General features: G+C 47.3%; 1 protein-coding gene across 18 annotated transcripts in view; it reads left to right on the forward strand.

Annotated features, from left to right (window-relative positions):
• TTLL7 (tubulin tyrosine ligase like 7) overlaps positions 1-7,658 on the forward strand; it is a 203,459-nt gene extending 195,801 nt beyond the window's left edge. For all 18 annotated transcript variants that reach the window (XM_077277940.1, XM_077277942.1, XM_077277937.1 and 15 more), the window contains one exon: positions 3,316-7,658. In XM_077277940.1, coding sequence (XP_077134055.1) covers positions 3,316-3,433 — 118 coding nt within the window. In that variant the 3' untranslated portion in view covers positions 3,434-7,658. The remainder of the gene's footprint in view (positions 1-3,315) is intronic.
• The last annotated feature ends 7,665 nt before the right edge of the window (positions 7,659-15,323 follow it).

Raw genomic sequence — 15,323 nt, forward strand, 5'->3', positions numbered from 1 at the left:
AACATCTGCCCCCAGCCACCCCAGAAAAGGCACATCTGTAAGGCTACTTTCACACTAGCGTTTTTTGCAATACGTCGCAATGCGTCGTTTTGGCGAAAAAACGCATCCTGCAAAAGTGCTTGCAGGATGCGTTTTTTCACCATTGACTAACATTAGCGACGCATTTGCGACGCATTGCCACACGTCGCAACCGTCGTGCGACGGCTGCGCCGTGTTGTGGCAGACCGTCGGATGCAAAAAACGTTACATGTAACGTTTTTTGCTGCTGACGGACCGCCATTTCCAACCGCGCATGCGCGGCCGGAACTCCGCCCCCACCTCCCCGCACCTCACAATGGGGTGGCGGATGCGCTGGAAAAATGCATCCACTGCCCCCGTTGTGCGGCGTATACAACGCTAGCGTCGGTACGTCGGCCCGACGCTCTGCGACGGGCCGAGTACGACGCTAGTGTGAAAGTAGTCTAAGATGCGCCTATTCTGGCACTTGGCCACTCTCTTCCCACTCCCGTGTAGCGGTGGGCTATGGGGTAATGAAGGGTTAATGTCACCTTGCTATTGTAAGGTGACATTAAGCCAGGTTAATAATGGAGAGGCGTCAATGATGACACCTATCCATTATTAATCCAATAGTACGAAATGGTTAATAAAACACACACACATTATTTACAAGTATTTTAATGAAATAAAGACACAGGTTGTTGTAATATTTTTTTATACTGGTAATCCACCTGATGACCCTCGTCCTGTAACAAAGGAAAAATAAAAAAACAACAATATCTCATACCTTCCGACGCTCAGGTCAAGTCCCACGAAGTAAATCCATCTGAAGGGGTTAAATCATTTTACAGCCAGGAGCTGTGCTAAAGCTGTGGCTGTAAAACCCCCGGGAATGAATGGATTGCAGGGGAATGACCTGTAGTTACCTTGAGTTGCGGTGATGCGCCCTCTGCTGGATGTCCTCATGAACTGGAGCCTGGTAAAAGTTCCCACGCTCGAGTTCATATGAGGACATCCAGCAGAGGGCGCCTCACCGCAACTCAAGGTAACTACAGGTCATCCCCTGCAATCCATTCATTCCCGGGGGTTTTACAGCCACGAGCACTGCTTTAGCACAGCTCCTGGCTGTAAAATGATTTAACCCCTTCAGATGGATTTACTTCGTGGGACTTGACCTGAGCGACGGAAGGTATGAGATATTGTTGATTTGTTATTTTTCCTTTGTTACAGAACGAGGGTCTTCAGGTGGATTAAGAGTCTAATAAAATATTAAAACACCCTGTGTCTTTATTTCATTAAAGTACTTTGTAATAATGTGTGTGTGTTTTATTAACCATTTCGTACTATTGGATTAATAATGGAGAGGTGTCATAATTGACACCTCTCCATTATTAATCTGGCTTAATGTCACCTTACAATAGCAAGGTGACATTAACCCTTCATTACCCCATATCCCACCTCTACACGGGAGTGGAAAGAGAGAGGCCAAGTGCCAGAATAGGCGCATCTTCCAGATGTGCCTTTTCTGGGGTGGCTGGGGGCAGATGTTTTTAGCCATGGGGGGCCAATAACCATGGACCCTCTCTAGGCTATTAATATCTGCCCTCAGTCACTGGCTTTACCACGCTGGTGGAGAAAATTGCGCGGGAGCCCACGCCAATTTTTTCCGCGATTTAACCCTTTATTTTACAAGCTACAGCGCCCAAATTTTGCACATACACACTACTAACATTAGTATTGTGGAATATGCAAAAAAAAAAAAAAAGGGATAGGAGATGGTTTACTGTATGTAATCATGTCTTATATCCTGTCGGGTTTGGGAAGGAGAAATGAAAAGCCGGCAATTGAATTACCGGCTTTTCTATAGAACACTGCTGCGTATTTCTCGCAAGTCACACTGCTGGTCCGTGTGTAATCCGTATTTTTCTCGCCCCCATAGACTTTCATTGGCGATTTTTTTGCGCAATACGGTGACAAGCGCAGCATGCTGCGATTTTCTACGGCCGTACAAGACCGTATAATACGGATCAGTAAAATACGGCTGATAGGAGCTGGGCCATAGAGAATCATTGGGCCGTGTGTTATGCGTATTTTACGGGTGTATTTTCTGCGCTCATACGTCCGTAAAACTCGCCAGTGTGACGCCGGCCTAATGCTGTATAACACGTTTCATCCAAAAAAAAACTTCAAAAACAAAATGTTTCCTGAAGAGATTTACACCTCAAAAACGACGCCATGTGAGACTAGCCTTACCAGTGGTCATATGTGATTTCTGAAGGCGACCCTCCAGTCTAAGGTAAAAAGTATCATCACACGTCGCCACCGTATAGTGTGTACAGTGCACATACCTGGCGGATTCCTCCTAAAAGCTGCACCCGCTGCTGACTCCTGTCTGTAAAATGGCCACTACCGCTTCAGAATACCAAGCAGGAAGGATGGGCCGACCAGGGAAGACACAGATGGGGTAGATGGACCTTCAGGGGGCTGAAATGAAGGGGCAGGTGGAGAGTTTCTAAAACTTCCTGCTGTGCATTGGAGAACTCGAGGCTGTCGCGGCCATTTTGCAGCAGACAGGCAAATTGTGTAAATGATGGCAATAGTTTTTAAAAACATGGAGTACAAAATAAATTATAAATTCTTATAAAAGTCTAAAATATATATATAATTTATATATATAGACCTTTGTCACCCTCCTTTTCCCAATTCTTAAAAATAAACACATGTGATATCGCCGCGTCCATAAAACTCCAATCCTTCCGAGCAATATGACAAATGTTGGCGTCCCTACAGCTGGGGCTACATGGTGACTTTGGCCTCGGCTCCGCTCGCTGTTACATCACAGTATAACACAAGTGAATGGGGTCACATTGTAAACACGACAATACTGCAACGAGCAAGTCACCAGAACGCCGACATGCTTGGCCTTGCAGCTTGCTTGTCGCGCTGACAGTGCCGTAGGAGATACAATGCGATGCCGTTCACTTGTATCACTCTGCAATGTAGCAGCGACGCCCAATAAACTGTGATAGTGTGACAGGTGTCGCGGCCAAGTAGCAGAGTGCTCCCCCTGACCCTGTGGGACTACAACTCCCAGCATGCTCAGAAACCATTTCAGTTGGGAGTACTTATGGGGGTGAGTCTGATGGTTCAGAAGGGAATCTGCAGGGAAATGTATGGCCTATGAGAAGCCGCTCTTCGCTGGAGTATTCAGGAGTGCGGGCCTCATTAATAGCCGCCATGACGGCTGTCACCCAGAGCTGGTAGTATTTCACTTTTCGTGTCTTGCTCTGACTGATCCTTTCTGTGTGATCGTTGCAGGTATCTACTGCCGGTGGTCCCTCAATTCAGCGTTAAAATGGCGTCTTCCAGTGTTGGCCCGTCTGGACTGCCTCGCTCCAGCTTTGTGTTTACCTCTCGATTCACGCCGCAGTACTGAAGACCCGGAATGTCGCCATGGATTGTTTTTTTTTATTTCTAGCCCTGTAAATAATAGCATTACGATGTACAAGTAACTTTCACACGGTGCTAAGCACAGCGATTACGCAGCGCCGACGGCGAATTAGAGCGAGCCTTGTAAGCCGGCGGGTTTCCACCTAGTGTCAGGGCATGCTGGGAGTTGTAGTTTGACAACAGGTGGAAGCTTGTCGTTGTGCCGAGTGGTTTACAAGATCCTTGAATGTCTAGATACCGAATTAGCGCCTTTTGCCACGTGTAAAACGTAGAAAGCGAACTTATTTTTTTTGCTTGTATAGGAATGACGCGCTCTGTATTATTATATATTGCCTTTGCATAAATAAAATGTGACCGGTATGTAAGTATGGAACCAGCTGCCATTTTGTGTGCTGTAAAAAGGCAGCCATTTTATGGACTGGCTTCAGCATCACACAAAATGGCCGCTCTCACCTCAGCGAAGTGCCAGGTGCACTTTACCATGCTGACAAAAAAAGTTTAAAGTAGCATTAATTGTATCAGAAGAGCAATTATGAGTTCAGCCGTTTGTGAGACAACACAATCATCAGCCATTTTGTACATTTTCTAGGCCCTGAGGCAGAAACAAAAGTTCAGCAGTTGCCCATAGCAACACATCAAATCATTGCTTAAATGAAAGCTGGAATATGATTGGTTGCTATGTAGCAAGACTTGACCATTCAGATTTCATCTCATATTTCTCAGGAGCTCCTTGAAGAATGAGATCAGCGACCTGATTGGTTGCTAAGGGAAACTACTAATTTCCTTCATGGTTCCCCGCCTCAGTCACAAACAATCAAGAGACACTTGCAATTTTCTGTCATTCCTTGTTCCTTAAAAACACACTAAAAATTCCTTTAATCCGGCATTAAACAACCCTAATAAATGTCTAGACAGATGTTACTCCAAGTTTAGTGAAATCCTTTTAATCCTTTAGCAGTGGAACTAGAAGTGCCAGATTATCAAATATTCTGCATTATCGGACGGTCAAGTATTTAACACATAATTACAGTAAATAAGAGCCTAAGAGGCCTTGTGCCCCTCACGTCTGAGCCTGTAGGGGACGCCACATGTCCACACGTACTCATTTAGCTTCCAAAGGGTGAATGGAGCCTGACGGGCACATTTATCCCCTTCCCACCACGGCCATTTTTGTTTTGGCACTTTCGTTTTTTCAGCAATGCCAAACTTACAAGATAAAAAAATACTAGTTTTGTTTCGCGATTTTCTGAGCTGTAACGTTTGTATTTTCCCATTGATGGCGCTGAGTGACTGCTTGTTTTTTTGTGTGTTCTCAGTCGATTGGATGCCTCATTAAAGGAATCCTGGACCTTAAGGGTATGTGCACACGTTGCGGATCTGCAGCTGCGGGTCTGCAGCAGTTTTCCATGCGTTGTACAGTACCATGTACACCCATGGAAAACAAAATCCGCTGTGCACATGCAGCGGAAAATTCCGCGCGGAAACGTTGTGGATTATTTTCCTCAGCATGTCAATTCTTTGTGCGGATTCCGCAGCGTTTTACACCTATTCCTGTATAGGAATCTGCAGGTGTAAAAACGCAGGTGAAATCCGCACAAAAAACGCAGTAAATGCGCAGAAAACCCGCAACGTGTGCACATACCCTAAACCAGAAATCACGTCATATAGAATTGAGTCATCTACTGTTTAGGTGAAGACCGGGCCCCATAACACGGGGTGCCACAATTGTTTGTAACTAGACGGGGCCACATTCGCCTTTCTGTCAGACTTCTCAGCCAAGCAGCAGAGCCAAGAGTAATCACATGACTTCTTTGCAATCTCACCTCCTCGTTAAGCCATTTTTGCTATTACACAGTTTTTGCTTCTCTCCCCCTTATGTGCACTTTTAAGATGTGAAATAATGACGTGGATATTACTTGTAATGTTTTTTTTTGCCGGCACTGTATCTGTATATCTATTTGCCATTTTTACCTCAGGAAATTCCGCTTTACTGTTAATTTTAATCCTGCAAATTCGCGTCTCTCGAGATTTCCGTCCACCATTTTGTGGTCGAATTTGGGATTTCAGAGCAATACTGTAATACCATTCGGTTGAGTGACAAAATGGCTTCTTATTTTTGGAGCAGACCGGACAGCCGCTATAAAGCATCGTGTGACACCAGTGGGCAGGGTATATAGATCCATATTACCACCAAGGGGCGTTGTGTGTGCCCGACATGGTGCTGTACTCTCCATAGACGGGAGATTGGCGACACCTCAGATACCACTAACATCTAGAAATCCTTCATGTGCCTCCGATTTCACACATTTCATATGGCCAAGATTATACGGCGTCCTCCATATTGGTATCTGGGATCATGTCCATAACGGTGCAACAGATGACGGGCCCCGGTAGGACTGCCGCTCCGGATCACACAGCAGTCAGTGCAATGGGTCAGTATTCTAGCCAAACTGATCTTTATAGATTTTTGGGCACTTTAATAATCCACTTACAATGGGGCAGAAGCTGCCATGTTCCCCGCACCTTATCATATCCAGTTTCTGTCCATCCCCCATTTTATGACTCAAAATAGTCCGCCATTAATATCTACGGATACAGGCTGTGCCAATCCTGAGGCGCCCCGGACGCCTCCTCCCTGGTGGGCTCGTGTGGGGTAGATGAGATCACTATCGAGCCGGATGTCCTCTGCTCTGCTTCACATGTTGGGCCCGATTATTACATTTGCGCCTTTTTTTGTCTTTTTTATTCTTTTCATTTTATAAGTGTTCGCCTGCTCATTTTTATGTTCGCCATTGTGGACGAAGTTAGGGTTTTTCAGATGTTTTACAGTTGACTCATCAATTGCAAGTTTTACAAATTTTCGCACAAATGTACTCTAGCAATGTTTTCACAAACATTTTGCAATATTTTTTGATGGAATGTGACTGAGTTAAAAACTCGCAAGAAAGGTTAAAGACAAAAATTCAGTGCATTTTTTAAAAAATTGGCGCAAAATTCATGAACCGCATGTACCATTTTTAAGAATATTGCTTGAAAAACGTCGACATATGCCATAAGACAAAAAAAAGGAAAGATACTTAAAACTCAAATGATGAATCGGGGCCAGCGTGTTTAGTTCTGAAGACGCCGTTAAGATGTTATTAATTGCGAGACGCATCCATCATACCGTAAACGTTCCCGATTGTCGTAGTGCACGCGACAGTCATTTGTGATGAGGGTGAATGAAGCATGTAGTGAATGAATCACGGGGGGACACGTTACACCAATGTTCTGTGGGCAGGTAACGTATTAGTGATGAGATCACAGGTTGTAATGCTGCATTTTCCTTACACGTCAGCGGAGGTGGCTGCTCTCGCATTGGACCCCCATAGACTTATGGAGGGGGCTGCACACCTTTATCTATTAGCAGTTTGTGGCATATCCTCCATTGCCTAAACTTGGATCAGAACGGGTCGTCCATTATGGACCTCGGGAAAAGGACCTGGTGAAGGAACTGTTACCCGGATGTAGGAACCATCAGATTAGGGCCACGGTCTGATGCATTATGGGAGCGGAACCATTTGCAAAAATAATGCCAGTCAGGAGCAGTAAAGCCTGAAATGAGGCTAAGTGTCATGATCCTTCATATGTGGCGAGCTATAATGTGTAATCTGTAAAATTGAATGTATGTAGTCATCTTTTTAGAATAATTCTTTGCCTTTGATATAGCCATCTCCCTGCCTCGTCCCTGAGGTGTAACCCTCAGACAAAACATCACCTGGACATGGTGATGGGTTACCATGTACAAAAAGTTCTCCCACCCCGGAGTGCCCAGAAGGGCATGTGATGCTCCTTCCAGTGGTCTGATTTATTGGCCCTCCTGGATGCTCTCATATATAGGGTCGATGTATCGGTATGTGCCAGAAACAGCAATGGGACCATCTGCAGATGTTGCCCCCTTATTGGGTGCAAACCTTGGCCCACCATGTTCTAAGGAAATGGTGCTAACCTCTAAACCGCCATGTCAGTCACGGATTATGTCACATTCCCTTTATTATGCATTATGGAAGGTTTGATTGTTTTTTACTTTTGCCAAAAAATTGGTCTCTCGATCAGGAAAATGCTGTTGTAGAGTAGAACATCCTCAGGATTACCGGGACTTTTGTATCATAACCGCTGTAATCAGAAACTCCGAAATAAAGAATTAGTGCTACTTATCCTCGCCTACGCTTCCGGCTATTACAATGCTTGTCTGTGTCTGATTTTGGCATCAGCCTCCACTTGTTACACAGATATAGAATCTGCTACGAGACCTGGGGTATACGGCGCTGCAGCCGGGGATATCTGGCGCTGAAGCCGGGGATATCTGGCGCTGCAGCCTGGGTTGTACTGGCGCTACAGCCTGGGATGTACTGGCGCTACAGCCTGGGATGTACTGGCGCTACAGCCTGGGATATACGGCGCTGCAGCCGGGGATATACAGCACTGCAGCCGGGGATATCTGGCGCTGAAGCCGGGGATATCTAGCGCTGCAGCCGGGGATATACGGCGCTGCTGCCTGGGTTGTACTGGCGCTACAGCCTGGGATGTACTGGCACTACAGCCTGGGATGTACTGGCGCTACAGCCTGGGATATACGGTGCTGCAGCCGGGGATATACAGCACTGCAGCCGGGGATATCTGCAGCCTGGGTTGTACTGGCGCTACAGCCTGGGATATACGACGCTGCAGCCTGGGCTATATGGCGCTGCAGCTGGAGATATACGAAGCTACAGCCTGGGGTATATAGGGTGCTGCAGCCTGGGATGTATTGGCGCTACAGCCTGGGATATACGGCACTGCAGCCTGGGATATACGGCCTTGCAGCCTGGGCTATATGGCGCTGCAACTTGGCGTATACGGTGCTGCAGCCTGGGATATATGCCACTGTAAAAAATAACTACAAATAAAAATAAAAAGAAGACTGGGACATCATCAGGGAGGGTAACTGGAGCAAATCATCACGTGGGTGTGAGAATGTTCCAGAATAGTCATTTATGGGGAATAATAATAATAATCTTTATTTTTATATAGCGTTAACATATTCCACAGCGCTTTGCACACATTATCATTACTGTCCCCATTGGGGCTCACAATTTAAATTCCCTATCAGCATGTTTTTGGAATGTGGGAGGAAACCAGAGAACCTGGAGGAAACCCACACAAACACGGGGAGAACATACAAACTCTTGCAGATGTTGTCCTTGGTGGGATTTGAACCCAGGACTCCAGTGCTGCAAGTCTGCAGTGCTAACCACTGAGCCACCATGTTGCCTGCCGGGGTCACATGGACAATCCGTGACTGTGAGCCGTCTGACCACCAATCTGTGCATTACTGACCTCCATGCTGTCCTGGGGGCTCAGATAGGACCTTCAGGCTGTCCGGGGGCTTGGATAAGACCTCCAGGCTGTCCGGGGGCTCGGATAAGACCTCCAGGCTGTCTGGGGGCTCGGATAGGACCTTCAGTCTGGGTGGGCTCGGATAAGACCTCCAGGCTGTCCGGTGGGGCTCTGATAGAACCTCCAGGCTGTCCGGGGGCTCGGATAGGACCTCCAGTCTGTCGGGGGGGGGGGGGGGCTCAGATAAGACCTCCAAGCTGTCAGGGGGGCTCGGATAGGACCTCCAGGCTGTCCGAGGGGCTCAGATAGGACCTCCAGGCTGTCTGGGGGCTCAGATAGGACCTCCAGGCTGTCCAGGGGGCTCGGATAGGACCTACAGGCTGTCTGGGGGGCTCGGATAGGACCTCCAGGCTGTCCGGGGGGTTCAGATAGGACCTCCAGGCTGTCTGGGGGCTCAGATAGGAACTCCAGGCTGTCCAGGGGGCTCAGATAGGACCTCCAGGCTGTCCAGGGGGCTCGGATAGGACCTCCAGGCTGTTCGGGGGGCTCGGATAGGACCTCCAGGCTGTCCGGGGGGCTAAGATAGGACCTCCAGGCTGTTCAGATAGGACCTACAGGCTGTCTGGGGGGCTCAGATAGGACCTCCAGGCTGTCCGGGGGGCTCAGGTAGGACCTCCAGGCTGTCCGGGGGGTTCAGATAGGACCTCCAGGCTGTCTGGGGGGCTCAGATAGGACCTCCAGGCTGTCCGGGAGGGGGGGGGGGGGGGGCTTGGACTGCAGCAATCACATGAAGCAGAGATGAATTTAAAATGGGTCCTACCACTGTTAGGAATGGGGCCCCATGCATGGCAATACACTGGTCACACGGCAATAATTCTCAGAAAAGTTGTGCAACCAAAAAACTTTTTAGGGCTGTGTTGTCTCTGTAAAAAAAAAAAAAAATTGCAGATGTTACTTGCAGATCCCGTGACAGTCCTATGCAACACCAATCAGATTTGGGCCTTAATTCTGATTTCCATCACTAGATTGGGGGCCCCGAGCTCGGCTCCTCTGTTCCTTCACACCAGTTTTGCTAAATTTTCCTTATTGCACCAAACTGCGCCCTCAGCTCTGCGGCTTCTGCCTCCGTTACTGAAGCCATGTTTATGAGGTTTATTACCGGGGCGTCTGACAAGCGGCTTGCACCAACACATGATTAATCCGTCTGGTTGACTGGTGGTGATTGGGGGATCAATCATATATTGTAGGAGACGGCTCGTGCCCCGCAGCCATTTCTTTTTTTGTGTGTGGGAATGTCAGGGCTCTTAAACAATGTCTCCAGATTTCCAGGACCCCCTCCGCTGTAATTACAGAGAGGTCACTTTATTTTGTTAAAATGGAAGCAGGCCGTTTTTTTTTTTTTTTACTGATTGGTTGGGACTGTAATGCAAACAAGGAAATGACTGTGTTTGGGAACAGCGGCCATTATGGGACGGCAGCGCCGCGCCCGCCGGAGTCCTGGAAATATCTGAAGTCTCAACAAACAAAGCTCGTTCACAAATATTCAGGGAATTTCTCCAAATTATCCTGAGTTTCACGTTTCTTTGGCTTTTAGTTCTGGTGTTTTGAAAGGGTCGATTCACTGTAATGTTATTATCCCTAATGTACGGCACAGAACAGCCCAGCGGGGTAATTGCCCACCTACATGAGGCCCGGGGCGATGCATCTGTGTGCCAGCCTTTAATGACTGCACAGAGATGTGGTGGAGGAGACCTAACCACAAAATCTGTATTATTGTAGATTGCAGCACAACTGTGCCCAAATGCCAACCGTCCCGTATTCTGCACTACGCTAGTGGGTGCGATGGTGTCCAGTGGTGAAATGCACGCCTATGGGTGAGAATCAGGCCCCAGCCAAGTAGTCAGGCTGCATGGAGGCCATCCTTGGGCCCCTGCTATGGGATCATTAAGAGAAGACTTAGAGACCCAGGGCATGAGCATTAGGGGCTGCTTACTGTATGGGGGCAATCAGGCTTTTTCATTCAATGCAATCACATCAGACTCTCGCCTACCACGGAAACCTTGAAAAAGAACCTGAAGACCCACCTGCAACCTGCAGTGATCCGTAGTCTGCTGAACCGCCGCACGATCAGCTCTACCCTCTCCTAGTGTGTCCTCACCCATCCCCTGTAGACTGTGAGCCCTCGCGGGCAGGGTCCTCCTTCTGTTCTTGTGCGTGCCTTGCATTGCTCATGTTTATTGTGCTTGTCTATATTTGCCCCTTTCACATGTATTAATGTATAATAATAATAATCAGGGCATCTGCAAGTAGAGTCAAAGCACCCCCCAATTAAAAAGCCAGATTAAGGTGCTGTGTGATCTTGGGTCTAGAGGTTAAAATTCAGATCAACACACCTAGTGGTCGAGAGCAGTGTCAATGCCAGCACTTTTAATGGTCTAAGGCAGTGAAAGGTTAATGTCAGCATCCCTAATGATCTAGAACAGGGTAGGGAAGGAGATAATGTCAACATCCCTGTTGGACTAGGGCAATGAGAGGGTTAATGTCAGCATCTCTGGTGGTCTAGTTCAGTGCAAGGGTTAATGTCAGCTTCCCTTCTGTTCTAAAATAGTCAAGGAGTAAATATCAGCATTCCTGGTGATTTAGGGCAGTCAAGGGATTAATCATGGCTCCCCTGGTGGTCTACTGCAGTGCAGAGGTTAATGTTGGCTTTCCTTGCGGTTTAGGGCAATACAGCAGTAAATGTTGGCATTCCTGGTGGAATAGGGCAGTGCAGGGGTTAATGTCGGCATCCCTGGAAGAATAGGGCAATGCAGCGGTTAATGTTGGCATTCCTGGTGGAATAGAGCATTGCAGAGGATAATGTTGGCTTCCCTTGCAGTTTAGGGCCTTGCAGCGGTTAATATTGGCATTCCTGGTGGAATAGGGCAGTGGAGGGGATAATGTTGGCATCCCTGGAAGAATAGGGCAATGCAGCGGTTAATGTCGGCATCCCTGGTGGAATAGGCCAGTGTAGGGGTTAAAGTCGGCATCCCTGGTGGAATAGGGCAGTGCAGGGGTTAATAATAATAATAATAATAATAATCTTTATTTTTATATAGCACTAACATATTCCCTATCAGGATGTCTTTGGAATGTGAGAGGAAACCGGAGTACCCGGAGGAAACCCACGCAAACACAGATGTTGTCCTTGGTGGGGTTTGAACCCAGGACTCCAGCGCTGCAAGGCTATCCACTGAGCCACCGTGCTGCCGGCATCCCTAGAAGAATAGGGCAATGCAGCGGTTAATATTGTCATTCCTGGTGGTCTAGGGCAGTGCAGGGGATAATGTCTGTATCTCTGGTGGTCTTGTAACACAATATTACACTTTTTAGTCGTCAGTGGTTGATACATTTTAATGGCAAACTGAAAAGGTGGTAACAAATAGCCGCTGTGGAGACTCCTCGAAAGAGACCGAGTTGCTGTTTGTTACCACCTGTTACTTGTGGAGTCTTTGTTCTCTAACATCCTGCACCAGGATGGATTAAATGGCTGCAAAATCTTTATGGACAATTCAGGACTTGATGCTGATTCTGTAGTGAAACGTACAAATTTCATCCTCACCAACAATTACCTTGAATTTGATAACATCATAAACTTACAGGAGATTTTCCAGCGATAGGAAGGAAAATGGATCCACAGGACGCAAATCGTTTCATGGCCAAACTTGAAAGTGACTTTTTGTCCTCTTGTCCCATCACGTTACGATCGATTGACGATATTTAATCATCTGAGCGGAGTCTGAACAGCAGCTGAAAATGCTCCATGAAAACTTTGATCAAGTTTATCCCACCATCAACTTAGCACTCAGCTACTCCTGTACTGAAATTAACCGTCCATGTAGGAGAAGCCAAGTGACCGTCCAATAGATCTTACTTAAATGGGACAGTTTTTATCCAAAACACATAAAAATTGTCTACCTTTTTCTACAGCCAAGCCATCAGATACAATCGGAGATCTGTGGGGGCGTCGCAGCCCAGACTAGACCTCATTGGGGGCGTCACAGCCCGGATCAGACCTTATGGGGGCGTCACAGCCCAGATTAGACCTGTGGGGGCGTCACAGACCAGACCACATGGGGTGTCACAGCCCGGACCAGACCTCATGGGGGTGACAGCCTGGACCAGACCTCGTGGGTGTGTCACAACCCGGACCAGACCTCGTGGGGGTGTCACAACCCGAACCAGACCTTATGGGGGCATCACAGCCTGTACCAGACCTCGTGGGGGCGTCACAGACCAGACCTCATGGTGGCATCACAGCCCGGATCAGACCTTATGGGGGCATCACAGCCTGTACCAGACCTCGTGGGGGCGTCACAGACCAGACCGCATGGGGGTGTCACAGCCCGGACCAGATCTCGTGGGGGCGTCACAGCATGGACCAGACTTCGTGGGGGTGTCACAGGCCAGACCTCATAGGGGCGCCATAGCCCAGACCTAATAGGGGCGTCATAGCCCGGACCAGACCTCGTGGGGGTGTCACAGCCCGGACCAGACTGCATGGGGGCGTCACAGCCCGGACTAGACCTCATGGGGATGTCACAGACCAGACCTCGTGGGGGCATCACAGCCTGGACCAGATCTCGTGGGGGCATTACAGACCAGACCTCGTGGGAGCATCACAGCCCGGACCAGACCTCGTGGGGGCATCACAGTCCATACCAGGTGGGGACATCAGAGCCCGGACCAGACCTCATGGGGGTGTCACAACCGGAACTAGACCTCAATCAGAGGGCAATAAAACTTCCATCCTCCTTATCTATGAACTCCAATATTTACTGGCATGACTGACTCTCCCCTTCCTATACTGATAGTTCTGCTTCACGTCACTTGTCTTATTACTGCTCTGTTCTGTGTCCCTGCTGTGTATAAATATGTGACTCTATAGATATTGTTATTCTATGCCTGACGAAGAGATGGAGGAGTCTCCAGAGCTGACATTTGTTACCATCCTTTCAGTTCACCATTAAAAGGTATCAACCACTGATGAGTCTCAATTTTAGTGTTTTTCTATCTACTGACGAACATGGTAGAAAGATATATTTTTCCTGTCTTGTTGCAGTCTCCCGTACATTCTGATAGGAGCCTGTACATTGCTGTGTTCTCCTTCCACCCCTTGTGATGCTGATGTCGCCATCGTGGTCACATATTGAAATCCTTGTACCATCTATTTTATTAATAAGAAGCACCATCATGGAGAAAGTTCAGCAGGAAACTTTTAGCTCTTGATTACTGAAGTGCTTTTTCTTTCTCGTCATTCCCTCTGTTGGGTTTTGGATGGAGCACCCATGGAGGGAAGCGATAATGAATCTTAAGCAGCGCGATGGATGCTTCATCCCTACGGCGACTCTCAACGTTTCTGTGCTCTGCAGAACGGAAAGGAAAAAAGAGGGAAAAAAGAAACTTCTGCAAATGAAACAATGATACAATGCCACACAGCGAGCGACAACAACACAAAGATGCCACCGCGCTTCTCACCTAACATGAGGAAAATCAATGATTTAGTACAAGCAGTGGGAATGTCTGATATTCTGTACCAAAACTGTCTGCATTAATCGTATGTATCGATGCAGAGGATTTGGAGCTTTGTAACAGAAAAATGACCTGATGGATCTTCATTATAAAATGTATATTTCAATTTAAATATGTGAAAATGTTGTTTTATAATTAGGCTTGTGGTAAAGAGAAAATGCGGATGTTTGCTGTACATTGTCCTGGCAATGTAGCCTGCAAACCAATGTGTTTCCATGGTTACAGACTCAAAATAAACCCCGTGTAGTCTGATTCCGCAACCATCCTCTCTTTCATCCTTAGGCTCAAACAACTATCCGAAAACCATCATCCAGAAAAACACAATTTTTCATACATGTGTCCTCTGCTATTATAGTGAATGCGATTTACAAGACCAAATACAGTTTCCTGTATTAATGATGGCAGTGTGTCCATAAGTAGCATCTGTTTTCTTTGCGCATCTGTGGAGACACGAGGGTCAGTGGGTTCTGTCGTCTGCTGGCCTTGCTGCCTTTAGAAAGACCACATGGAGCAGGGCTCATCCACTGAACGCCCAAGCTCCTTTCCCGTGGGCAGAACACTATCTGACAACACAGAGTGAGGGTAAAACAGTGTGGAAATGCTTTATTGAACCTCCAGTCAAAAACATATAGAACGGTCCCAGCAAGTACATAGAATGGTGCAAATGACAGAGTCTAACCTTCCACTAGCTCACCAGGATTAGAGCAGCTGCAAGACATGACATGAGCAATGAATAAGATCATCTTGTCGAAACACGTAGGCTAAAGTTGCTGTACTGTCATATGCTGCTATGTGTTGATGTTCACAATATATTCCTTATGTAACATCAATGGAACTTTTTTTAATTATGGATAAATTTAATGTTTTATGAGTACCTGTATTCCCCTGGATTTTCTCCACGTGTGCATTTCTAACCAGCTGCTCGGCTTCCTCCTTCCGTGTGGGAT

The sequence above is a fragment of the Ranitomeya variabilis genome, chromosome 8 (genome assembly GCF_051348905.1).
Source record: "Ranitomeya variabilis isolate aRanVar5 chromosome 8, aRanVar5.hap1, whole genome shotgun sequence".
Taxonomy (NCBI): domain Eukaryota; kingdom Metazoa; phylum Chordata; class Amphibia; order Anura; family Dendrobatidae; genus Ranitomeya; species Ranitomeya variabilis.